The following is a 26,009-nucleotide window of genomic DNA, read 5'->3' on the forward strand; positions in this document are numbered from 1 at the left end:
AAAATCCAGGAAAAAAGATAGCAATAAGAGTACACATGTTGATATGCAAAGTAAAGCTCACTGTGACATAATAATTAAATGTGAGTAGAGGAATGGATACATTATGATGCACTCAGAATACTATACAGCGGTTATAATTTAAAAATGATACTATCAACATGAGTATATCTTGAAAACTATGCTGAGTGGGGCGCATGGGTGGCTCAGTGGGTTAAGCCGCTGCCTTCCGCTCGGGTCATGATCTCGGGGTCCTGGGATCGAGTCCCGCATTGGGCTCTCTGCTCAGCGGGGAGCCTGCTTCCTCCTCTCTCTCTCTCTCTCTGCCTGCCTCTCTGCCTACTTGTGATCTCTCTCTGTCAAATAAATAATAAAATCTTAAAAAAAAAAAAAGGAAAGAAAAGAAAACTATGTTGAGTGAAAATAAACAGTTTGGTTGAAGGCAGTGTGAAACCATGTACATTTATTTCTTAAAATTTACAAAAGAAATACTACAGAATGATTATTGATGAATGTACATATAGTAAAGGTATTTTAAAAACTAGACAGGAACCAAACTGAAAGATGTTGATTTACACCAGAAAGAGAAGGAAGAAAGAAAAAATGATTGGGAAGAGCAGAGGTACCTGACTGGCTCAATTGGTAGTGTATACCGACTCTTGACCTCAGGATTGTGGGTTCAAGCCCCACACTGAGTGTAAAGATTACTTTAAAAAAAAAATCTTAAAAATACCTGGAAAGAATACAAAGGGAAGAGTAAAAATAAAATGTAAAGCATACATGGTAAAATGTTATCACTTGTTACTTGGATTCATGGGGACACAGGTGTTTCATTATATTACTGTAAGCTTTTCAACATGGTTTTTATGGTAAACAGATGAATTTCCAACCTCTATATTAGTCATATTTCATCAAGGATTTAATTACAAAAGATACATGTTGAATTGATAAACTTGCATAAAGTATAAAGCCTCCCTACACATATTATATATGTAATATCATATATGCATAAGTTAACCAGAATAATATAGCTATCAGAGACAAGGCAGGGTTATGGAGCTATGAGTTCATACCTGGGGCATGGACTCCCATGTCTCCACAATAAAATGGAAGATAAAGAAAAAGCCAAATTGAGAATTCAAAAATAGTCCAGTAGTGGTAAAAGAAGATGACTTCTGGAATTGGAGTCTGGAGTAACTAAAACAGATTGACTTTTTCTAAATGCTACCATTATCCAAATGATAATGAAAAAGAAACAAGATAATTTAATGCATATGAAGTACATGATACTGGATGGAAAAAGATCCTCATCCAAACCCCTTGGAAGAGGTAGAACTTAGAGAAGAGGCAGGTAGTGGCCTTTTCTGAACCTGCAAAGACAAAATACAAGCAGAAAGGGAGAAAGGGAGCACCTGCATAATGCACACACTCTGAAAGCCTGCCTTCTGTGATAATTCTGTAAAAATCATATCACCTTATTTACTCCCACATTTTACTGAACACCTATTGAACAACTGGCATCTAATACACATTTATTAGCTTTAATAAATATCTACTGAACAAAGATGTCTGATACTCCTGAAAGGTCCCATTTATAAGTCACAGAGGATTCTCAGATTACACCATGTCCCCCCTTTAATATACAGCAAAGGAATACAATAAAACTGAAGTAGGGAGTCACCTAACAAGAATTAAAAACTTGAAACAAAAAAATATGAGATATGGAAATCAAAAGAAAATGTTAATGACTATGGCAATGAGCATTCTTTTCCAAGAAGGTCCCCTTGAAGCATGATTCTAAATACAAATATCCATAAATGTGACACAGATATCCTCAGCCGGTGAACTGAGAATCTCCTGAATTGGCAAGTTTACCAATATAAGCAAAAACATATTTTCTATTTACTTCCTTTTTAAAAGATTTTATTTATCCATTTGACAGAGAGGGAGAGAGACAGTAAGAGAGGGAACACAAGCAGGGAGAGTGGGAGAGAGAGAGAAGCAGGTTTCCTGCTGAGCAGGGAGCCTGATGCAGAGCTCGATCCAGGACTCTGGGATCATGACCTAAGCCGAAGGCAGGTGCTTAATGACCAAGCCACCCAGGTGCCCCATATTTTCCATTTTAAATTTGTCATTACCACAAGTTTTACCTTCAGTTTTCTGCTGTAAAACTGTCATCAAGTGTTCTATAGCTTCATCCACATGCAGCCCATGGAGGTCTAAAACATTCTGTGGCAGCAGGGAGGCATTGACTTTCTCGAAAATCTCCACAGCAGCAAGGTGATTAGCTTCTTTCATCTTCTGCTCATGGAGACTACCCTTTTATTTTAAATAGACCACCAGTAAACACTTTTGCTATTTGCTACTTAGAAGACAAATGAGGAAATAAACAGTGCCCCAAATAAAAGGTAAGACAAAAGAGGGAACCACAAATCTAAAATTTTAAATAATGCAGTGGCCTATGCAAGAAGGCACCAAAGTTTAGGTGAATTTCGGTGAATCAATAACGTAGTTCTTAAAATATTAAATCATCATTTCTAACAGATTTCCTAATCCAAAAACCATAGAAGAGGAAGACTTAAATAAACATCGCCTATCTCAAGAAGGACTCCATTAGTTATCCTTCAATAATCCTGATCTCATTCAACATCTTGTGGTTACTCCTGAAGCCATCCCTCAAGGTATGTTATTTGGGCTCACGAGGTTATACCAGTTTGATATCTTTCTCCACTCAATCACAAAAAGCAATCCATATTGGAACCACAAAGCTAAAAAGGAAATCAGATAGGTTTTTTATAATACTATGTCCAATAACCCTGAGTCAAAATTTTACTTCCCTGAAAGATACTAATGCAACTTTCTTTTTCTGGACCTAAAAGTGATATATTACTAAAAATTCAAACATGCTAGAAAGCACAAGTCTCCCATAATTCCACTCTGACATGGTCAATATTAACATTCTGTTGTCTTTCCTTCAGAAAACCTGCATCTGTTTAGAAGTAGTGCTAAATGACAGATTTTATCCTAAAAGAAAATATGGACTGACAGAATAAACTGTAATTCATGTGAGCCATAAATGCAAAAGCAACCATAGAAACTGAGCATTTCAACAGAGAAGAAATTCTCAGAACCATACATTTCTTATATATTAGGCTATCTTATGTCATTTATATAATCTACATCCCCCAGAATAACTTAATCTAGTCACAATAAGAGTACTACCTGCTTTAAGATTAATCAGATATCATAAAAGACAATTAAAGAAATAATAATCTGTTTTCCTCTTTACCTGTTGGGCATAAAATGTGGCAACGTGTTTTTTCCCCATCCGATAAGCTTCTTTTGCTTTGCTGTAGCATTCAATCCTCTTCTGTTGGTGCAGGAAAGCCTCTGCTCTGTAGTCATTATACTCTGGGTACTCAAAATCCTGGAAAGATGGTTCACTTGGTATGTCTTCAGTCTCTTTTGATTTCTTTGCCTACAAGATGTTAGACAATAAATAAAACACAAAAAGAGTAGAAAAATATAGGCTTTTTCTTCAGAAAGTGAGATGCACTATTTTTTGTCTTTTCTTTTTAAAGATTTTATTTATTTATTTATTTATTTGAGAGGGAGAAAGCAAGAGAGCACAAGCAGGGGTTGTGTCAGAGGGAGAGGAAGAAGCAGACTCCCCACTGAACAGGGAGCCAATGTGGGGCTCGATCCCAGGACCCTGAGATCATGACCTGACCCAAAAGCAGACGCTTAACCCACTGAGCCACCCAGGCATCCCTATTTGTTAACCCTTCTTCTCAGGAAAGGAGACTCTCCCCAGAGTCGACTTAGTAAGTCATGTATTTAGCAACTACATTAACTTTTTCATGCTATAAGTTACCTCTTCTTTAACCACTCTTATCTTAAAAGATGTTGCAAAGTTCTCTAAAATTATCAAAATATAATTAGGTCACAAAGCCAAACCATAAAAGAAAACACAAGATATTCAAAGAATAAAACTCATATAGCTAATGCAAAATTTTCCAAATTTTAGTTTGTAAACCCAGAGAATCCAGTCATTGAAGGTAGTAATGGCATATTTCAATTTTTATTTTAAAAAAATCAATAAAATCATTAAATAAATTCTTTTTGCAGGGACTCCTGAATGGCTGTCAGTTAAGCATCTGCCTTTGGCTCAGGTCATGATCCCGGGGTCCTAGGATCAAATCCACATCAGGCTCCTTGCTCAGCAGGGAGTCTGCTTCTCCTTCTGCCTGCCACTCCCCCTGCTTGTGGTCTCTCTCTCTCCCCCTGACAAATAAAATCTTTCAAAAAATAAAAAATAAAGCAGAAGGACATATGGAATGCCCACAACTATTAGTAAAAATTACAGGTAGGTTTCAATTTTTCAATTGCAGTTTTTCAATCAGCTCACTACTACCAACTAGCCACTATGCTAGTGTTGACTTCTGAGCTTTCTGAAACACCATCAATCAAGTAACTGTTATCCAAAATGGACTTTAAACAAGCAAAAGTAACTCTAAGACACAAAGTAATGAAAATAATAATTATGCTCCAATACTCCCCACTGAACAGAAAACTACAAGTTTCTGAAGATGTATCTAAGTATCAAAAGTTGGTGTTTAAAAAACAGCAAAATATAGTGACTTCTACATCCAATTTGGTTTTTGATTTAGCACATTCCTAAAGAGCTACTTGCAGAAAACTGCTTGCAAACGGCAATCTGATACATTTCTTAGCATGTCACTAGGGGGTGGGAGTGGGTATTAATTATTATGATTTAAGTGGATTTTCTTAAAAGCTTAAAATAATTCCAAGGGGCGCCTGAGTGGCTCAGTGGGGTAAGCCTCTGCCTTCAGCTCAGGTCATGATCTCAGAGTCCTGGGATCAAGCCCTGCATAGGGATCTCTGCTCAGCAGAGAGCTTGCCTCTATCTCCCCCTCCCTCTCTGCCTGCCTCTCTGCCTATTTGTGATCTCTGTCAAATAAACTAATAAAATCTTTTAAAAATTAAATAAATATAAATAAATAAATAAATAAAAGAATTCCAAGTATCAGGTGCCATACCAAGTAATTTAATGAACATTTTATGAAAACTCAATCCCAAAATTCCTCCAAAAATATAATTTTTAACTTCTTAAATAAATCATACTTTTCTGATACAATTAATTCAAAGTAAATTAAATAGTGTAGGCTCTTAAATTCCTAAAAGCTGAAAACTGTCATTAAATTAGAAATATTACCAAAAACTATAATTATAATGTACTCTACAATACAATCTTTAATAAAATGCCACTTTAATTTTTTAAGGTAATATCATTTGATCTATATTAAATATTACATTAAAATTTTATGTATATATTATATAATACCTACATTACTAATTGATCATTTTTTCAAATTGCCTGCCTGTGAATTGAGTTCTGAAGTCACAAATACTGGTTAAAAATACTGGTCTAATATATAATAGTTGATTGTATTACCTTTTTACTCATTACATTTTATTAAACCCCTAGAATTCTAGAGGTTTAAAACAAGTTAAAGAATAAAATAAAGGTATCACCATATTCCTGACTCATTATTAAAGTCAAAAAATTTATAAATAGCGTCACCTGGGTGGCTCAGTCAGTTAAATGGCTGACTCCAGCTCAGGTCATGATCTCAGAGTCCTGGAACTGAGCCCCAAGGCAGGCTCTGCACTCAGCGGAGAATTTGCTTTTCTCTCTCCCTCTGACCCTCACCCCCTCATGCTCTCTCTCTCTTTCTCTCTCAAATAAATAAATCTTAAGGAGCGCCTGGGTGGCTCAGTGGGTTAAGCCTCTGCCTTCAGCTCAGGTCATGATCTCGGAGTCCTGGGATCGAACCCCGCATCAGGCTCTCTGCTCGGCAGGGAGCCTGCTTCCCTCTCTCTGCCTGCGTACTTGTGATCTCTCTCTCTCTCTCTCTCTGTGAAATAAATAAATAACTAAGATCTTTTTAAAAAAATTTTTTAAATAAATACATAAATCTTTAAAAAAAAATTCTGTCTGTACAGTTGATTTACTTTTGCAACAAATAGCCAACCTATTTAATGAAATACAAAGCTCTCTCTCACATAAGAATATGCATGGACCCTCTGTCATTCTCACCATTACTTAATCACAAGCTTGTTTCATATTAATGTTAAGTATTCTATGAGTATATGGTTTTGCATCTGATAAGAATCAAAGATTTGGTAAGGAGAGGATAATAAAAATGCTTTCTATGACTTCTGAAAAGCCACAGTGCTTAACAGTATGAACATAAATATTTCATAGCATCAGAGTCTCTGTTGGTGTTCATACTTAAAAAATGCAAATCATATTTGGATCTCTGGGAAGAGACCCTTCATTTCTTATTCTTAAAAAAGAAAAAAAAAAAACCAGTATGCAATGAGAAATGCTTTCCCAAATAGCTATTCTCTTTCAAAATAAAACCAAGATTTATTTTTATAACCATTTCATAGGGATGTGGTTTATTACTATAACCCTATTAACAAGGGCCAAGAGAAACATGCTTCCTAAGAATTCTCCTCATTAATGCCACTTACTCTCTTGAAAGTATAATGTACTATAATACCAAAACCATTTCCCCTGGTAACAAGCTTGTAAAATTCATTAAAGGCTAAAGGGAAAAACAGTAGTATTAACAAAACAACAGTTTTAAATGCTAGTTTCTTGAAAAGAGACAAATCAACATATTAGTGGTACCATGATACCCCTGTTTAATATCTGTGGTCCTTTAGAGTCCTAGGATATCAAAGACAGAGTATTCTGCTCAAAAATCTGAAAATGTTTTTTATTAGTGTTATGATACCTGCCTATATTTTGTGTAAAAAGCTAAGAATAATGTCCAGAATAACTTAAAAGGTCTACATTTTGGCCAATGTTTACATAACTCATAAAATCCCCTTTTCTTATTCAAACATCTTCCAATCATCTCCCATTTTGAGCAAGCACACCTTCCTCCCATTATCTCCTCTACCACCATAATGACCCACAGTGCCTCGCTCTATTATCAGAAGAGAGAAGAAATAACTTTCATTCCTAATTTGGTCTTGATGGTCTCATCATCATCTTGTATCCTCTCTGCATCTTATGAAATATTATAATACACTTATCTATCCATGATGAACAGAGGCATGTACAGCTAACAGATCACATAAATACAAAAATGAACTGAGTCCTATATGTAAACAAAATGGTGAAATATTCAAAGAAAAAAGGGAGCACACATGTTATTCCTGGTGGTCTCAATTAATAAGTAAGAAAAGCAGGATAATGAAGGTCTGTGAAAAAAAAAAAGCCTAAAGGTAATACAAAATTGATATATAAAAACAATTGTATTTCTATGCATTTGCAATGTTCAATCCAAAAATAAAACATTTCATTTACAACAGCATCAAAAAGAATAAAGTAACTCAGGAATAAATTTAACAAAAGACATGCAAAACTTACATTCAAAACTACAATATAACTGTTGAAGAAATTAAGACCTAACTAAACTGAAATTCATGAACCGGAAGGCAATAATGTTAAGATGGCAATACATCTCAAGTTGATCTACAGACTCAACGCACACCACATAAAAATTCCAGCTGGCTCTGAAGCATCTGGCTGGCTCAGTCAGAAGAGCATGTAACTCTTGATCCTGGGGTTGTGGTTCGGAGTTTGAGTCCCATGTTAGGTGTAGAGATTATTAAAATAAATAAATAAACTTGAAAAAAAAATCCCAGCTGGCTTCTCTACAGAAATTGGCAAGCTGATCCTAAATTCACATGGAACTGCAAAGAAGGAAAACAATCTCGAGAAAAGAACATAGTTGGAAGCTCATACTTCCCAATTCCAGAACTTAACTACAAAGCTACAATAATCAAGGCAGTGTGGTACTGGTATGATGACAGACATACAGATCAATGGAACAAAACTGACAGTCTAGCAATTAACAGTCAATTCATTTCCAACAAAGGTGCTAAGAAAATTCAGTGGGGCAAGAACAGTCTTTGCAATTAAGTAGTTCTGTGACAGGGGATATCCACATGCAAAAAAATGAACTTGGACCCCTATCTCACACCCTATACACCAATTAACTCAAAATGTATCAAAGATCTAAATGTAAGTACTAAAATTTTAAAATTTTAGAAGAAAACATAAAAACAAAATCCAAAAAAAACAAAATATACAACATAAAAAACAAAAAAATAACCTCATGACCTTGGATTAGGTAATGGTTTCTTAACTAGGACACCAAAAGTATAAGCAACAAAAAAGATAAATTGTACATCATCAAAATTAAAACTTTGTACTTCAAATGAAAGACAACATCAAAAGAGTAACAAGACAACCCTCAGAACGGGAGAAAATTTTGCAAATCACATGTCTGATAAGGGACTTGTAACTAGAATATAAAAAGAAATCCTATGACTCAAGAATAAACATTTTAGGGGGGTGGGGTATGGACACTGGGGAGGGAAATGTGCTATGGTGAGTGCTGTGAAGTGTGTAAACCTGGCGATTCACAGACCTGTACCCCTGGGGATAAAAATATATTATATGTTTATAAAAATAAAAATTAAAAATTAAAAAAATAATAATAAACATTTTAAGGGGCACCTGGGTGGCTCAGTCAGCTGAGCATCAAACTCTCGGTTGAGGCTCAGGTCATGATCTCAGGGTCATGAGACAGACCCCACTCATGTAGGGCTCCACATTCAGTGGGGAATCTGCTTGAGATTCTTTCCCCTCTGCCCCTCCCCTTTTTCCTATTCACACACATACACACTCTCTTTCAAATAAATAAATAAATAAATAAATCTTTTTTTAAAAAACAAGAATAAAATAACATTTCTTTTTTTTTTTTTTTAAGAGTTTATTTATTTAACAGAGAGAGATCACAAGTAGGCAGAGAGGCAGGCAGAGAGAGAGAGGAGGAAACAGGCTCTCCACTGAGCAGAGAGCCCCAGGCGGGGCTCGATCCCAGGACCCTGAGATCATGACCTGAGCCGAAGGCAGCGGCTTTAACCCACTGAGCCACCCAGGCGCCCCTAAAATAACATTTCTTAATGGGCAAAGACTACAAATAGATATTTCCTCAAAGAAGACATACAAATGACCAATAAGCACATGAGAAAGTGCTCACCATCACCAGTCATCAGGGAAGTGCAAATCAAAAGGACAGTGAGATAACCACTTCTTTATTATTCAAATAAATAAACTGTTTATTAACGTTTATTTATAACCGTTTATAAACATTTATTAACCGTTTATTTCCTGTTTCCTGATGCTTTGACATCTGGGTCCCTTGCTAACCCCTGGAGATAAAGTATCCCCAGCCCTGGGGCTGGCTAATTCCTAGAGATAGCAAACAACTCATCTGCTAGCATACCTTCCAGAAGTAAACCAATCTCAAGCCCATATTCCCAACCACTTCCTTTATGGGGTTCTCACCCTCAGGGCCATCATCCACATTGCCTAATCACCTACACCAGAGAGGACAAAACCAGGGACGGTTCCTACACTCCAGAGCCTGTCGCAACTGTTCAAACCGGCCAATCCCAAACGTGTTTGCTCTGCCTCACCCATTCCTCTCCACAGAAACCACAGAAAAGGCTCTTGCCCATGTTTCCCCTCTGCTCGGTCTCCTGACTCTGGTGTGTCTCAATGTGGCCCTGGGTGGCAAGCCATGTCTCCTATTTCTAGAGATCTGTGAGTATAATAAACTTCTTCCTTCATGACATTGCCATGACTCAGTATCTTATATACCTGATTAAAACAAATCCCAGGTACCCTTAAGACAACTTCAAACCCACCAGGATGGCTATAATCAAAATGACAGATACTAACAAGTGTCAGAGACAATGTGGATAAATTGTAATCCTCATACATTACTGGTGGGAACATAAAATGGTACAGCCACTTTGGAAAAAAGTTCAGCAGTTTCTCAAATGGTTAAAGATCTCTGCCCACATATTCAACATACTTACACCTAAAACCCACCATACCATCACTCCCTCTGCTATTCAATTAAGCCTCATACTCTACCGTATACAGAGAAAGTATCTATAAAGAAAAAGTTAGACATTCAAGTGCTTGCCGTACATAACGACACTGAAGAAAAAAACATAATCAGCTATAAATTCATTATTTTGAGCAAACAGACATCCTAAATCAAACATACTGCTGGTGGTTAAATTTCTAACGTAGGTAAAATGTTGAGAAATAATCACTAAATTATATCAACAAACAATTACATTTCCATATACAATCATTTACCATTATAATAAAAATAAATAACTCCATACCTTTTTCTCCTTAGACTTCTGTGTAGTATGAGAAGGGACATTCTCATTTTGGTGAACGAACTCTTGCGCTACAACTGTTTTTACAGGGTCTCCTTCAAGGACACAGTTTAGAAACTGAACTGTGTGTTCTAATGAATAACTGTAGAGAGTTACAAACATAATGCTAATTTAAAAAGCAAAAGTTATATGAAAACAGTAACACAAGCAAACCGTCAAACATTTTAGAAGAATACGAAAAATTGGTTTACTTCTGAGTCTTAAACATGGACACTATATGCTCATTATGTATCTCAGAGACTCAAGAATGATCAGAAGGAAATTATTAAATAATAAGCTCTCAAAAACTAATTTTTGTAAATGAAGACCAAAAGGTAAAATACTGATAATTAATTTTTCTAATTTTTTTTTCCAGGTAGATCATCCACAACAAATCTTACTTTCATTTTATTGCCTATACTTCTCAGGCCCCTTGTTGGGTTCACACATGGTTTCAGTTTCCTCCAAACATCAAACACAGACAATATATCTTCAAATTGTCATTTTTATTGCGTGAAATTTCACTTTTTACTTAAACCATAAGGTTCTAATCAAAGAAATTCTAAGTAGGGACACAGAAAGGAAAATATACTATCTTACCTCTCACCCCTAATTATTTAGGCACATTTCCATGGAGATTCTATATTTTATGTAATATCAAATTTTACAAATTGACATAGACTTGAAATACTTGTGTTCCAATCTCTAAAGAAACTCACTCCAAAGCAAATGATTTTATACTGCTATTATTTCAGGCTATTTATGCTTCTGATCACTCCCAGTGACTACATAATGAAGAGCTGACCACAAAGGAGTATTTGTGAAATGTGCTAAACAGTGATCCAAAGTACTGTGATATTTTGCTATTCTTCTTGATGGAAAACCATTTTGGACTACCGGTTTAGCCCTCTGATATTGCGGCCTCAGATATGCTCCCCAAGGAAAGGTTCCTAGGGGCTGCAAGCTACCAGCAATTACCACCCTAAATAGCCCTTAAAATCACATGCTTGCTTACTCATGGGACCAGAAGGCAATATCCACCAGTAGTGGTGGTAGAGTAGGATGGCCCTGGAAGATTACAGCACAGGGATACATGTAATCAGTAACTGAACCCACCTACCCTTCTGAAGGGTAAATGTGAAGCTACTGCTAACTGAAAAAATTATCCAGTTGCCGGCAAACAAATGGAAGCAACTGATCACCTACCCTAAAGGGCCTGACTGACCCTCATGACTCTGGGCCATCACCAGAACGGACTCACTCAGCCCCCCTTCCTTGTCCAAGGAACCAAAACTCTGGGTTGTTTCACATCAGGCCATCTTTTATCAGCCCATAAAAGAGAGTTACCATATGTCAGTGCACACTCTCCTAATCCCCATAACCTTGGGAGATTTTAACACATAACTCTTAAGAAAACAGCCAGTTAGGGAGCAAAAATAAATAGGGAAGTTGTTTATTAGAATAATACCATTAAAAACCTGATTTAAGTGAATGTTTAGAACTCTACATACTTAAAAGAGAATATTCTTTTTCAAAAGCACCTTTCATGTAATATCTGTAAAAACTGATCATGCATAAACCACAAAGAAAATCTTAAATTCTAAAAAGAACTCTTCAGGCCACATTCTTGTACCTCAATACAACAAAACAAAATAAATAATAATCCTCACTCTACCTACCACTAGAGACATCAAACCATTTAGAAAATTAAACCCTCCTTAAAAAAAAATTAAAAACTTTTGGGGAAATGAGAAAATCAACCTGAATTAGAGATTATTTTAAAAATAATGAAAATGAGGGATGCCTGGATGGTTCAGTCAGTTAAATGTCTGTGTTCACTTCGGATCATGATCTCAGGGTCCTGGGATCAAGTCTCATACCCGGCTCCTAGCTCAGCAGAGAGTCTGCTTCTCCCTCTGCCTGCTGCTCCCCCTGCCTGTGCTCGCTCTCTCTCTCTCTCTCTCTCTGACAAATAAATAAATTTTTTTAATGGAAAAAATAAGGAAAATGAAAATATTATCTATCAAAATCAAAATATTATATATATATATATCAAAAACACTATACAAAGAAAAATTCATATCCTTAAGTGTATTTTTTAATTAAAGACTGAAAGGAAACAAACTAACCAGAGTTGAAAATATATCAACAAATTTTAAGAAAAAGGAACTATCAAAAACAGAAAGGAGGGACGCCTGGGTGGCTCAGTTGGTTGGACGACTGCCTTCGGCTCAGGGCGTGATCCTGGAGTCCCGGGATCGAGTCCCACATCAGGCTCCCAGCTCCATGGGGAGTCTGCTTCGCTCTCTGACCTTCTCCTCGCTCATGCTCTCTCTCACTGTCTCTCTCTCTCAAATAAATAAATAAAATCTTTAAAAAAAATAAAAAACAAAAAACAAAAAACAGAAAGGAATCACCAAAATTAAAAACAAAAATAAGGGACGCCTGGGTGGCTCAGTTGGTTAAGCAGCTGCCTTCGGCTCAGGTCATGATCCCAGCGTCCTGGGATCGAGTCCTACATCCGGCTCCTTGCTCGGCGGGGAGCCTGCTTCTCCCTCTGCCTCTGCCTGCCTCTCTGTCTGCCTGTGCTCGCTCTCTCCCCCTCTCTCTCTCTGACAAATAAATAAATAAATAAAATCTTTAAAAAAAAAAAAAAACAAATAAAAACGAAAATAAATGATGTGAAAACACGGATCAATAAACCAAGAGCTTGTTCTTTAAAAGGGCCAATCTGATAAAGAGCAAAAACAACACAGAGAAAAAAAAAACATCAGGAAAGGAAAAAGGGATACAACCAAATACAAAATGTTTTCAATTATCAAAGAATATTTATATAACTTAACAATATAATTATTGTTAACTTAACAATAATAAACTCAAAAATTAAGGTAAAACTGATTTTCTAGCAGACAAACTACCAGAAAAGATTCATGAAAAAAGCAATCTGAATAAAGCAATAACCTTAAAAAGATACTAAAGATTCTAAAGACCTTCTCTCTGAAAAGGCACAACTCCAGAACTTTCAAGGTACCAACTTTAAATTTTCTAGAGCATAAAGAAAAATGGCAGTCTTTCCAGATTATTTTATTAAGCCTAAAGCCAAATAAGACCCTGAAACCAAAATCTGACAAGGACAGCACAAGAACAGAAAATCACAGACCAAACTCATTTAATTACTGTTGTAAAATCTTGAAATCAATTCCTACACTGCATTTAGAGGAAAAAAAAAATCAGGGGTGTCTGGCTGGCACAATGTGTAAAGCATGTGACCCTTTTTGTTTTTTTTAAAGATTTTATCTATTTATTTGACAGAGAGATAGAGAACACAAGCAGGCAGAGCAGCAGGCAGAGGGAGAGGGAGAAGCAGGGTCCCTGATGAGCAGGGAACCTGATGCAGGGCCTGGGATCATGACCTGAGCTGAATGCAGACGCTTGACCTACTGAGCCACCCAGGTGCACCAAGGGCACATGACTCTTATCTTGGGGTCATGAGTTTGAGGCCCACATTGAGTATAAATATTACTTAAATAAACTTAGAAAAAAAGAAAAAGAAAAAAACCAAAAACAAAAACAAAAATCTGAAAGTAAAATAGGTTTTATTCTAGAAACTCACTATTATGCTTGAAATACACTAAAACTAAAGAAGAAAATTTGTATTAGATTCTCAAACGATTATAAAAAGGCATGTACTCAAAAAACCTCTTGGGGCCTGTGGGTGGCTCAGTAGGTTAACCGTCTGCCTTCAGCTCAGGTCCCAATCCCAGGGTCCTAGGATTAAGCCCCGCATCAGGCTCCCTGCTCAGTGAGGAAGTCTGCTTCCTTCTCTCCATCTGCCTCTCCCCCTGCTCATGCTCTCTCTCACTCTCTAATAAATAAATAAAATCTTTAAAAAAAAAAAAAAAAAACCTCTTGCTAAAATACAACTTTAATACTAAGATTTAAATACATATTATTCAAACCAGAAGTATCCCTAACATGCCAAACATCCAATACACTGTAATACTATGATAATTAAAACAACATAGTGGAAACCCAGGACCAAATAACTCAACAGAATTGCAAAGTCTTTAAAAGAAAATGTATATTTTGGAATATAGCAAATAGTAGTGTTTATATATATATTTTTTTAAAGATTTTTATTTATTTATTTGACAGAGATCACAGGTAGACAGAGAGAGAGGAGGAAGCAGGCTCCCTGCTGAGCAGAGAGCCCGATGTGGGACTCGATCCCAGGACCTTGGGATCATGACCTGAGCCGAAGGCAGAGGCTTTAACCCACTGAGCCACCCAGGTGCCCCATATATTTTATATCAGTGGGTAAAGATGATCTATTCATCTCAATTAAGTTAAATCTCTACCTCATACCATACACATAAAATTTAGGAAAATTTAAAACTCCTTGGGTAAATGGGAAATGCTAGATATGTTAAAACTTTTTAGCTATTAAAAATACTGAAGAGAGGTGCCTGCGTGTCTAATTGGTTAAGCGTCTGCCTCCAACTGAGGTCTTGATCCCAGGGTCCTGGGATCAAGTCCCAAACTGGGCTCCCTCCTCCTCTGTGGGTCTGCTTCTCTCCCTATGCCCACCCTCACTGGTGCTCTCTCCCCCTCTCTCTCTGTATCAAATAAATAAATAATCAAAAAATAAAATAAAAAAATAAAAACACTTAAGGAATATTTTTATAATACTGTGGTAGGACAGATGTCCTAAAATGACATGAAACCAAAAAGGAAGTGATTTTCTGATAAAACATAGGAATTAAAATATGTATAGACCCAAAGAGACTATCCTAGGTTAAACGATTAAGTATCAGGGTAGAAAAATAATTATAATCTACAGAAATAAAGATAACTACACATAACATATAGTGAGTTCTCACAAACGTCAAAAGAAATACAAAGAACCAAACAGAAAACCGGCCAAAATTAATGATGAGAAAAACAAATTAATGAAAAAGGCTCAACCTTCCTAGTAATCAAGAAAATTAAAATTTAGGGCACCTAGGTGGCTCAGTGGATTAAGTATCTGCCTTTAGCTCAGGTCACGATCCCAGGGTCCTGGGATCAAGTCCCACACTACTGGGCTACCTGCTCAGCAGGGAGTTGCTTCCCCCTCTGCCCTTCTCCCTGCTTGTGCTCACTCATTCTCTCTCTCTCTCTCTCTCTCTCAAAAGTTAATTAATTATTTTTTTAAAAGAAAATTTAAATTTAAACAACAATGAACTATTTTATCCACTAGAATGGCGAAAAATTTAAAGATTCTTAATATCCAGGATGGGTTACACTATCAGTACAGAAAGCCTCTATTAAAAAAAAAAATTGACATTAGCTCTAAAACTTTTCAATGCATACATTCTAAACCAACAATTTCACTTTAAACTAGCATACAACAGCATTCATCCATGTGTGCAAAAACGTATGCTCAAGGAGGCTTCCTGGAACTGGTTACCAATTTTTCTTGCAGTCAAAAAGGCCTTAAAGAGGAGCACGTTCAAATTATAGTACTTCTAGGGGGGAAACATCCACCTATGAATGACAACTGGGAATGTATTTTACATGTCTTTTTTGTCTTTGTAAAAAAGAAAAGTTGGAAAGACTCAAAGAATACATTTTATATCTGGATTTTTTATAAAGATGGCCATTAGAATGGAAAGTAAATAGATAAATCTTTAAAAAAAAAACTTAAAGATTACTATGGAACACTCTATGGACTTAAAGCAAATTACTAAGTATGGACTAGAAAAATAAACACCAACAAAACTACAAAACAGTATATAAAGCAACCTATTTTTGGTGAAATATATATATTTTACATACACAAAAAAGCAAACAGATACACATATAAGCACATACACATCAGTGGACCATGAACCACCTGTCAAAACCTGTTCACTTTCTATATTATGTACATTGCACTTAAGTAGTTTATAATATGCCTATTATGATTTGTTATCAGAAAAATTAAAATGATATGCTTTCAATTACATCATAATAGAACCTACAGATAATCCTATCACTCACTTGTGGTCCTTGAAAATGTCCACCAGAAAATTTTGGTTAATGGCTGGAAAGATCTTAAAGAGCTGCTTCTCCTTTAGTTTAGTGGCACAATCTTTTTCAAACAGAAGTGCCTCCCTTTTCTAAAACAAACAAACGAGAAAGACAAAAGTCATCCTTCAGACGGAATTTGTAAAACTAATTATGCTGATCCAAATGCATGGTTATTTTGTTGCAAAAAGATTAGTCATTTAAAAGCAATCACAGACTTTCTTCACTGATTAAAGACTGAAATTAGTAATGTAAGTATTCTTGCATTATTTATTTATATCCCATTTTTTACAAAGTATTTGAAGCTGTTCATTTATATACATACACAATCACACATATACAAATGTGTGCAAGTGTATATAAATATATATATACTCTCACATATACAAACTCAGCAGTCATATTATATTAAAAAAAGATGAAGATACATATTCATATACATACATACACACATATATAAACAGGATATAAATAAATGAAGAAGTCAGAGTACAGAAAAAAAAGCAAGAATATAGGATAAAGGTAGCAAGTAAAATTAGTATATAAATGCATGCCATAAAATCCTGTACATTGCTAAATATGGGCCACAAATTCAGTTCTGAGCTTCTCAGTGGCCAAAGCAAAGGGGGAAACAAAGATTCTCAGTGTCCATAAAATAAAAACAAACCAGTTGCTCAGGAGAAGTACAGCTTTTTCTGGTACTGAGACCTGAGAGAAATTTCTCCCATGGGTCCTCATAAAAGGGACACTGTGTGATGCTGTGAACAACGTCCTCAAAAACATATTCTCCTCAATGGGCAGAAACTACAACGTACAAATAAGTTGCAAATTCAGGTTGAGAGAAAATCTTAAAATTCACAATTTAAAAAATTTGCACAAACATATTTACTCCAAAATAACCGTATGAGAACTGTCACTGATTGTTATTTTTTTCACAAGTCGTAAATTGGATCTGTTTAAATTGCTAAACTTACCTAAAGAACTTACCTAAATAAAACGTGCTTTTTAAATTCTAATCTAGGATTATGGTAAACACTCTTAAAGTTGATTTCTAACTCTAAAACAATTTGCTGACACTCTGATGTAAGTAGTAATATTTTTGTTTGCTGTGAAGCTGCTAATGTTTGAAAAATAACTTCTTATAAAATTTCAAAGGTGACTCAAAAATATGAAAATTACAATAATCTAGAACAACCCTAGAACAGTTATTGCTTTTGAAGCCTAACGTATTTAGGTCATTTATAACACCAAACAACAATAAAAGAGGATCCACAATAGGTGACAATCTGACCAGAAAGAGAGACTAGTAGAGTTGAACACATTACACATCACAAGAGTAATGGAAACAAGCCACCTCAAGAATTAAAAATATCTCATGTTTTATTTAAGATATACATTATAATCTGAACTTAATAAAAAATTCAGTTTTCAGATTTACTGGCACTCTACCAGGTCACAGAATTTCTAAACTACAAATTCTAAGGCCTCATGACTGAAACTCATGACCTTAATCATCTTATTATTATTCTACTCATATATCATGCCTAATGTTTCATTTTATATTCTTTGCTTAAAAACATACAAAGTGTATTTCTCCTTTGGAGACAAAGAGTGAAAAGAAAGCACCAAGAAATTCTCTTACTGAGGTTCTACCTACAGAGAAGTCCTTGGGACAAAATAAGTACAGCTTCTATCACCCAACCCATAGAAAGATAAGCAAAAATCACTGATAGAAAAAAAAAAATGCATTAAGTTGGGAAGTCAAAGATACTCATCTGTTCGCTATTATACTGAGAGATTAAAGGGCAGATTAGAACCACAAAGATAAGTTTCAGTAGTAAAAACCGGCATTTCAACAAAAGGTGTCACACTATTTGGGCCTAAGTTCTAAAATTTCCTTATTTCTTTAAGTAAATGCATTTCTCCAATTTATTACACATATAAATGAAGAGGATATGTGAAACACCACATTATAAGACCCTATCAAAGAGATTGTTCCTTAGGTTATGTAAACATGCAAAAATGGCAGCATATTTCCAACTGATTAACAAGATAACTGGGGAAAATAAATACGAAGGTGGAGGAATCCCATCATTCTTCCAATGTCCCAATTCTATGTATTTCAGCCAAATGTAAAGATGCTCCTTTGAGTAGTCAAATGAGTAAGAAAGTAAAATGTTTAAGATCACCATCTAAAAATTACTTCTTTTCTTTGAGAATTGGACTAAATAACTTCTAAGGTCTTTCCCTTTTTGGTTTCTGAAATTCTCTAATACTAATTTTCAGAATTTAAAAAAAGGCTATGAAGAAATAGAAAAGAAACCAAATTCACTTATGGCTTCATAAAACTTGATATGGTGAATAAAGAACAAAAATAAAGTTCAAAATAAAGTTTCTATTTGAACTTGTTTGATTAAAAAGTTAGAAAAAGAAGAGTACTTAATTTTTTTTAAGTTTCTAGATTTTTCTCTAAAAAACTTTGTTTTAGGGCGCCTGCATGGCTCAGTTGGTTAAGCATCTGACTCCTGATCTCAGCTCAGGTCTTGATCTCAGGGCCATGAGTTCAAGCCCCAGTCCCACCCCCCAGGTTCCACGCTGTGCATGGAACCTACCTAAAAAAATATATATATTGTTTTGAGGTTGGAAACGTCATTAATAGCAAGACAGAAGACATTTCTTTTTACTAATTTATGAATAAAATTATCTTTAAATGAAAATTTCTTTCATGTTTTTCAACAATTAAAAAATTATTTTAAAAAATTAAAAAATTATAGAAATGCTAAAAGTCAAAAAATATATATGCAGCTCAATCACCTGCAAAATTAAATCTAAAAAAATTAACACAGACTGGCTTATTGTTATAGAATATCAACTAGTCTCCCAGAAGCAAAAAATTTCAGCTTCAAATTTCAAAACCGTTCCAATTTAACATTAACTTCAATCAGGTTAAATACAGATTCCAGACTAGGAAATACAGAATCAAATGAAAATCACAAAGTAAACATATCATCAACCTAGAGTCAAGAGATAAAAGCTTAATAGTTATACTAACTCATACCAAATCGTGTTTTTCCTGTAAGGCAATCTCTTCTGACATTATTTCTCTGAGTGACACTTTTTTAGTTTGAGTGTTCCAATGATCCAGTAAGGGTAGCATTTCAGGTGCTGCTAACGTCTTCAGTAATTTTTTGCCCGTTCTCTGAGATGATTTTTGTTCAGGATTATCAAGACCAATATGCCCAACCAGGGAAGGATCTACAAAAGCAGTATAAATAGAATCAGACCCTCAACAATAAACACACAATGCACTACTCATTCTGTTACAACTACCTCGGAAAGACCAAAGAAACATGATTTTTTTTTTTAATTTCTAGCTTATAAAATATAACTCTGAGGTTTCAAAATGTATCTTCTCATAATTACAAGCATGAAATAGGTGTAAATGTAGGTATATTTCAAATGAGCAAGGATCTGGGTATCACTGTAAATCAACGCGATGGTCCCCACTCCTTTCTGCACCACACGAGCACAGATAAACCGACGCACACACGCTGGTGGACAAAGGCAGCTGTGGCCAGGTGGAAGCCACCAGCAGAAGCTCTGCACAGCTCTGCGCAGCTCTGCTTAGCCACTCCAAACACTGAAAGGGCCAATATTTTGGCAAACCCATAAACCCATCAAGGCACACAACACATACTGAACAAATGATATTCAACATAAGGAAGAAACTGAACATTCTAAGTTCACAGGAACAAGCTTTAAGTGTATACTATCTCAGCATCTCTAGGGGTATCAGCACATTCTGATACACTTCTGTGCTTTTCCAGAGAGTGAAGACTGGAGATACTGCCATCCACATAACTCTGATACCCTTTCGGTACCTGGTACCTCTAGCTCTCAAACAGCTCTAGTTCTCGAAGCTGCAATTATACCCAAAGAACCTTCAACCAGAATCCCGGTGTGGCATGGGGGGATCTGAAGGCAACGTGCACAACAGGAGACCTCTGTTAACAGCTCTGCCACCCTGCGCTAATCACTGAGGACAATGCTACCTAACAAGTCTTCTAGAATCAAATATTTCAATTTGGCAGATGTTCCAAAAGCAAGCTGACTTTTGTGCTCTAATAAAATTAACATCAATACCCATTTTGAGTAACCAAGTAACAGCTGAATGATGCTCTCAATAAGACACACGAACACTTTATCGCTCTCAAACCAGAACAGTTTTCTTTCATTCAGAGCAAAATCTTAAACAGGAAACACCCTGACCATATGTACTACCAGATACATAACCTAAGGTGTTCCACTGTACTCATGAAAGTTAATCATAGGCACTTTTTAGTTCTTCTAGTTTTATTTTACATCAATATTAAATGTTAAATGTTTTAAAAGAACTTTTATTTGCAAATCAAAATGCTTGGGTAACATATTTTGTGGAAGTACATTTAATAATGAGGTAAAATTCATACACATATACTAAGTTTTGACATCATGACAAGAACATCAGAAGTAAAAAAAAAATATGTACTTTACCTCTCATCAACTTGCCACAGGATACCTCTTCTTGTCTTTGTCGCTCCTAAACACAAATGCAGGATGGGGGATTTGCAAAGGGAACGTGCATTAGAAAATAAGATTATATTATTTTTCTCTAGAAATCACTTCTCCTTGTAAAACTATTAATCATCCTTGCTAAATCTAAGTGAAACAATAAAATAAGCAAGATTATGCAAATGATCATATCAATATTTTTTTTCCACTTATAGAGCTCTGAGGCTGTTTATCTTTAGACTGTTTTTGAAATTTAATCAACTAGCACTGCAAGTCTTTAGAGAATAAAAAACTATGATTTTTGTCTTAAAAAAAAAAGCCAACAATCACATTGAGCTCCACCATTAGTTATATAATCTGGCCAGTCTGGAAATATTCTAAAATATTGGGAAGACAAAAAAATATCACTAATCTCTTTACTGGAAAAAGTTCATTCTCTCTCAAAGTCAAAATTCAATAGAATTCTTTCATACAACAGATTTTATTAAGAGCAAAGGTGAAGACAAAAGGAGCTCTTCATTTAAAAAAAAAAAAAAAAAAAAAGCCTACCAACCATTACAGATTCTTTCCATTTCTCATGAATCACTTTAGCCAGATTCAGATCTATATGAACCACACAATCCTCAACTGTTAGAGATCCTTGTGAAGGGAGAAAAGAAAAGAAAAATATAATCATTACTCATATGTTTTCAGAAAACATACTCAACCACCTTATGTACCATTAAAATTAATTTATATTAATTACTAACCTATATTCCTAGTTCTAAATCTCTTGGAATATATTTGTTTATGTACTATGTCACTGTTTTCACACTTCCTGGCAGGTGCAATTATAAAATACTTCATATATTTAAGTTATTCATGTCCATTAGTTTAAATGTATATATTCATTTCCACTACTCAAGACTTTTCAAGAAGTGTGTTCTAAGAAATTAATCTTGCCTTAAGTATCTCTGGAGTAGCACCGGAGATTCAAAAAGGTTCATCTGTGCAAATAAGTATGAGGTAAATACCACAGAAAATATATGAATGGGATGAACACAAACTCCATATAAATACTATTTCTTTAAATTACAGTTTTTAAAAATCCCCTACAAACAGATGTGTCAAAAATAAGGTAGGCAACACAAATTACTTTTATATTTCAATTAACATACAATTTTAAAATTAAGACAGAACCCTGAATCTGTATTCTAGTCACACAAAGACAAACATACACGTAATGTACTTTTTTCTTTACCTGAATCAATACCAACAGGGCCAAATAACTCATTGAGCTGAAAAGCCAACTCAGGCGGTAATGCCAATTCCAGACAGTCTATGGTCAGAGATTTGGGCATCACTGGCATGGGATTCAACGTCTCAGGTTTATCTTCTTCACTAACTCCAGCTGACAAAGTACTCTCAGCCATTAGAACTTTTTCCATTTCCTGTTCATCTTCATTCATAAATTCTTCGGTGTTTGGAAATCTCACACAATCCTTTGGGAAGTTTTCATTTTTCTTTATTTCAAGAGAGTCAATAAAATCAACTTCTTCATTTAATTCAAGATTTGAAGTGCTTGGTAGAGAGTTTAAAATATCACACAAATTCAAAGAAGAATGTATACTGTCTCCAGTCTCTGTGACTTCTAGGTGCTTCTCCATTTCACTCACATCTTGAGCACCAGGAGCTTTGAGAGTACCTGGGAAAGACTGCTTCATGTTATATAGACCTGGAAGTTCTGCCTGGCTACTGGGAAGTACTTCATTAGTATTCTTTACATCTAGAGTGGCATTCGGAAATAAACCTGTTATTAATCCAGTTTTTTCAGTAGTGATAGCTCTTATTTCTGCCTGCTCTGAATTTCCCTCTTCGGAATCACAGGAGGACTGTACGTTAGTGTTACTGTCAGCAGTGCCATGGCTAAATTCTGGCACAGAAGAATTAGAATCTTCTGAAGTTCCTCTTTGGCTAATAATTTCCTTCAAATTTAATCCCAGAGAAAATGGCCCAATTTGTGCTTCATCATATGATTTTTGGATATTCTCAAATTCAGTATCTTCGCATAGTTTAGTTTCAGAATCCAACAAAAGGCTTGTGGCCCAAATAATATCTTTGTTACACCTCTCATATAAGTCTTTTAGGGCTTCTAATGAAAAGGATCCAAAGAGTTTACAAAGAATGTTAAGATTTTCAGATTCATCAGCACTGGTAAGCTCACTTTCTTCGACATACGTGCTTTTGTCATACATGACCCTATATGGAATTGTTTCCTGAACATCTAATTTTGTGTTGCTATTGAAAGCTTTTGGTTTAAACCCATCTAATCGTCCTGTTAACACTCTCACAGAATCCGAAACACTAATTTTATTCTTTTCTATTTTCCATAAAAGAGCAAAATCCCGTGGTTCAGTCTGGGTACACATGCCTTCTTCTATTCCAGGAACTCTTTTAGGTTTTCCTTCTGGAAATTCAGCTAAAGTTTGTGGTCCTACTACTCCAGGAATAGTTGGCTCACTATTGGTAAAAGTAAGAGACAGTGTATGCTGTCTGTGACTGTTTTTACTTGGACAAGTCTTGCTCTCACAGGTCATTTCATTGGGCAGCGTTTCAGAATTTCCTAGAGTGGAACTGCCCAGGGTTTTTAGCTCTTCAGGGCTTGTGCCCCAACAACAGGTCTCATGGGCTGTGCAGAAGGGTGTCTCATTCATACCGTCATTAGTTACAAATTCTAGGTTGTGTTCCTTTAAACTATTCTTTGGCATTCTTGATCTGTGCTCTCTCTGAGCTAAGGAATCAGATGAAGGCCAGTCACCCACAATGGTGAATGACTGTTTTTCAGTATTTTTATATGTACCATATTGACAGTTATTGAAAGATTCTGAAGCATCATCATACTGTGACTTCCTATCATCCTCTGTACTTTCGTGTGGAGATTCTTGTTGCTGGATATGATCCATATTCACAGATAGGGTACTCTCCAATCCTCTGCGTGACTGAGAGCGATTATATTTTTTGTCACTTTGTATAGATGAAGCTTTTTCAGTTTTTCGGTTTCTTTTTGTCCTCTGACCAATAGTCTTATCAACTGGCCAGTCACCAACAAAATTTGACAGTTCATGTCTTGGGAACTTTTCCAAAGTTGACTTGCTTTTTTGTCTTCCAAAGGCTTTTTTCCTTACTGTGGCTCTTTCTTCCAGTGTTTCACCAGATGAAGATCTTTCATTATGAAAAGGTGTAGTATTTGAAAGATCATAGTCTTCTTGGTTATTTTCACCATAGCAAATACTTGACAACACTCTCTCTACAACACCAACTGCATCTACTTTACTGCACTCTTTTTCAGAAGCCAGTTCAACCTGTTCTTCTTTTTTACTTTTTTCTGTTACTTGTTTGCTTTCAGAATCAGAAATATCCATGTCTAAAACTTCCTGAATGAAAGCACTCTGAATGTTAGGATTCATAGCATTTATTTCTTTTCTTCCTTTGTTTAAATCTGCATTAGAGAGAGCTGTAACATTCTCGGGTAATATAGTTTCTTTGGTCACTTCAAGTTTCTTCTCTTCAGTCAATTCTAGATGCTTCAAAGATGAGGATAAAACATTTTCTTCCTTTTCAGAGGTAATATCTTCATTGTCTTTTGGGCTGCAAGATTTTTTTTAAGTATTATAAGGAAGTCTCTTAATGTTGCCGTTAACATTATGACTTAAATCAAAGAAGCATTCAACTGAAAGATAAGGCACTTAACATTCATTCTAAAACTTCTATAAATAAACTACATTAAAATTATAAAAGCTCATCTTGATCCTTCCCTGTACATTATGAATACATCCCTCTATTGTAACCCTAACACCTAACATAATACTTGGCATATAGGAAGCACTCAAACTTTTTTGAATTAAATAGTAAACATGAGATTTTCAGTTAAGGTGTTCATATGCATTAAACATTAAAGTTTTGATTCTAGGGGCACCTGGGTGGCTCAGTGGGTTAAGCCTCTGCCTTTGGCTCGGGTCATGATCTCAGGTTCCTGGGATCAAGCCCCGTATCAGGCTCTCTGCTCAGCTGGGAGCCTGCTTCCTCCTCTCTACCTACTTGTGCTCTCTGTCTGTCAAATAAATAAATGAAAATATTTTAAAGTTACGATTCTAAATTTGTTCCCAGAAGAGGACACCACCTCCCTGGCTTTTTCAGAACTATTTTAGCTTAATATATGTGAAAAGAAGTCTGCCTCTATAACACCTGTCATTTGCTACAGAGTAATGCTTAAGCTTCATTTACAAAGGTACAAAGAGTCAACAGGATTTGCACAACTAAAAGAAATGAGAGAAAGGGAAGAGAGCTGTCATTTGAAATGTCACCTATTAATTTTTTTTAAAACATTCTTCAATGTTAATTTCAGACTTAGAGCGCTTTTGCCTAATTATTACACTTTCAACTTCAGTGTTTTTTCCTTAGTCAATATATCAATTCATCTTCCCCTCTTTCTTTATTCTGGAGTTCTCAAAGTCCCAACTCTCCCATGAAGCTTTCCTAAATGAAATCACACCTAACACTGAGTCTTCTATATGCCAGATGCTATTCTAAGTCTTCTTAAAGTATTCATAATCCTTACATGATTCGCTTGAGCAAAGTGGTATTATTGCCATTATAGAAATGAAGAGCTGAAGTATAGAGAGAGTCTATAATTTGTCAAAGATTACAGAACCTTGGGATTTAAATCCAGGAAACACAGTTCAGGGGGCCCATGCCCTAAACCACTTTGCAACACAACTCCTCAATAAAAGAACATTTATGAATTTTCTCTTCCCAACTCCTTTCTAATAAAGCCTCACCATTCCTTATGATCAAAAAGTGTGGGCAATTTAGAGCTCTATCTATATTTAAGGTTTTTTTTTAACTCACCTATCTATTCAACTGTTGATATGCCTTAAATGTTTAATAGAATCAGTACTATGCTGGACTACAAACTTTCAAAAGGCTGTGACTTGTATTACTTAGACAAAGTATACCATTAATAATTAATTTTTATAATACTAACTTGGAAGAGTATTTTTACAAATACCTAAAGAAATTAAGAAGTG

The 26,009-nt window shown here is 35.4% G+C and overlaps 1 protein-coding gene across 6 annotated transcripts in view; it reads right to left on the reverse strand.

Moving 5' to 3' along the window:
- N4BP2 (NEDD4 binding protein 2) overlaps positions 1–26,009 on the reverse strand; it is a 90,139-nt gene that overhangs the window by 6,499 nt on the left and 57,631 nt on the right. For 5 of the 6 annotated variants that reach the window (XM_044224404.1, XM_044224405.1, XM_044224403.1 and 2 more), the window contains 8 exons: positions 22,184–24,570; positions 21,497–21,582; positions 20,926–20,971; positions 19,451–19,647; positions 16,366–16,484; positions 10,309–10,447; positions 3,287–3,475; positions 2,148–2,316 (listed from right to left, as the gene is read on the reverse strand). In XM_044224404.1, coding sequence (XP_044080339.1) covers positions 2,148–2,316; positions 3,287–3,475; positions 10,309–10,447; positions 16,366–16,484; positions 19,451–19,647; positions 20,926–20,971; positions 21,497–21,582; positions 22,184–24,570 — 3,332 coding nt within the window. Of the gene's footprint in view, positions 1–2,147; positions 2,317–3,286; positions 3,476–10,308; positions 10,448–16,365; positions 16,485–19,450; positions 19,648–20,925; positions 20,972–21,496; positions 21,583–22,183; positions 24,571–26,009 lie in introns of those variants that run through there. The other variant, XM_044224408.1, reaches the window with a different exon arrangement.

This window comes from Neovison vison, chromosome 11 (genome assembly GCF_020171115.1).
Source record: "Neovison vison isolate M4711 chromosome 11, ASM_NN_V1, whole genome shotgun sequence".
Lineage (NCBI taxonomy): Eukaryota > Metazoa > Chordata > Mammalia > Carnivora > Mustelidae > Neogale > Neogale vison.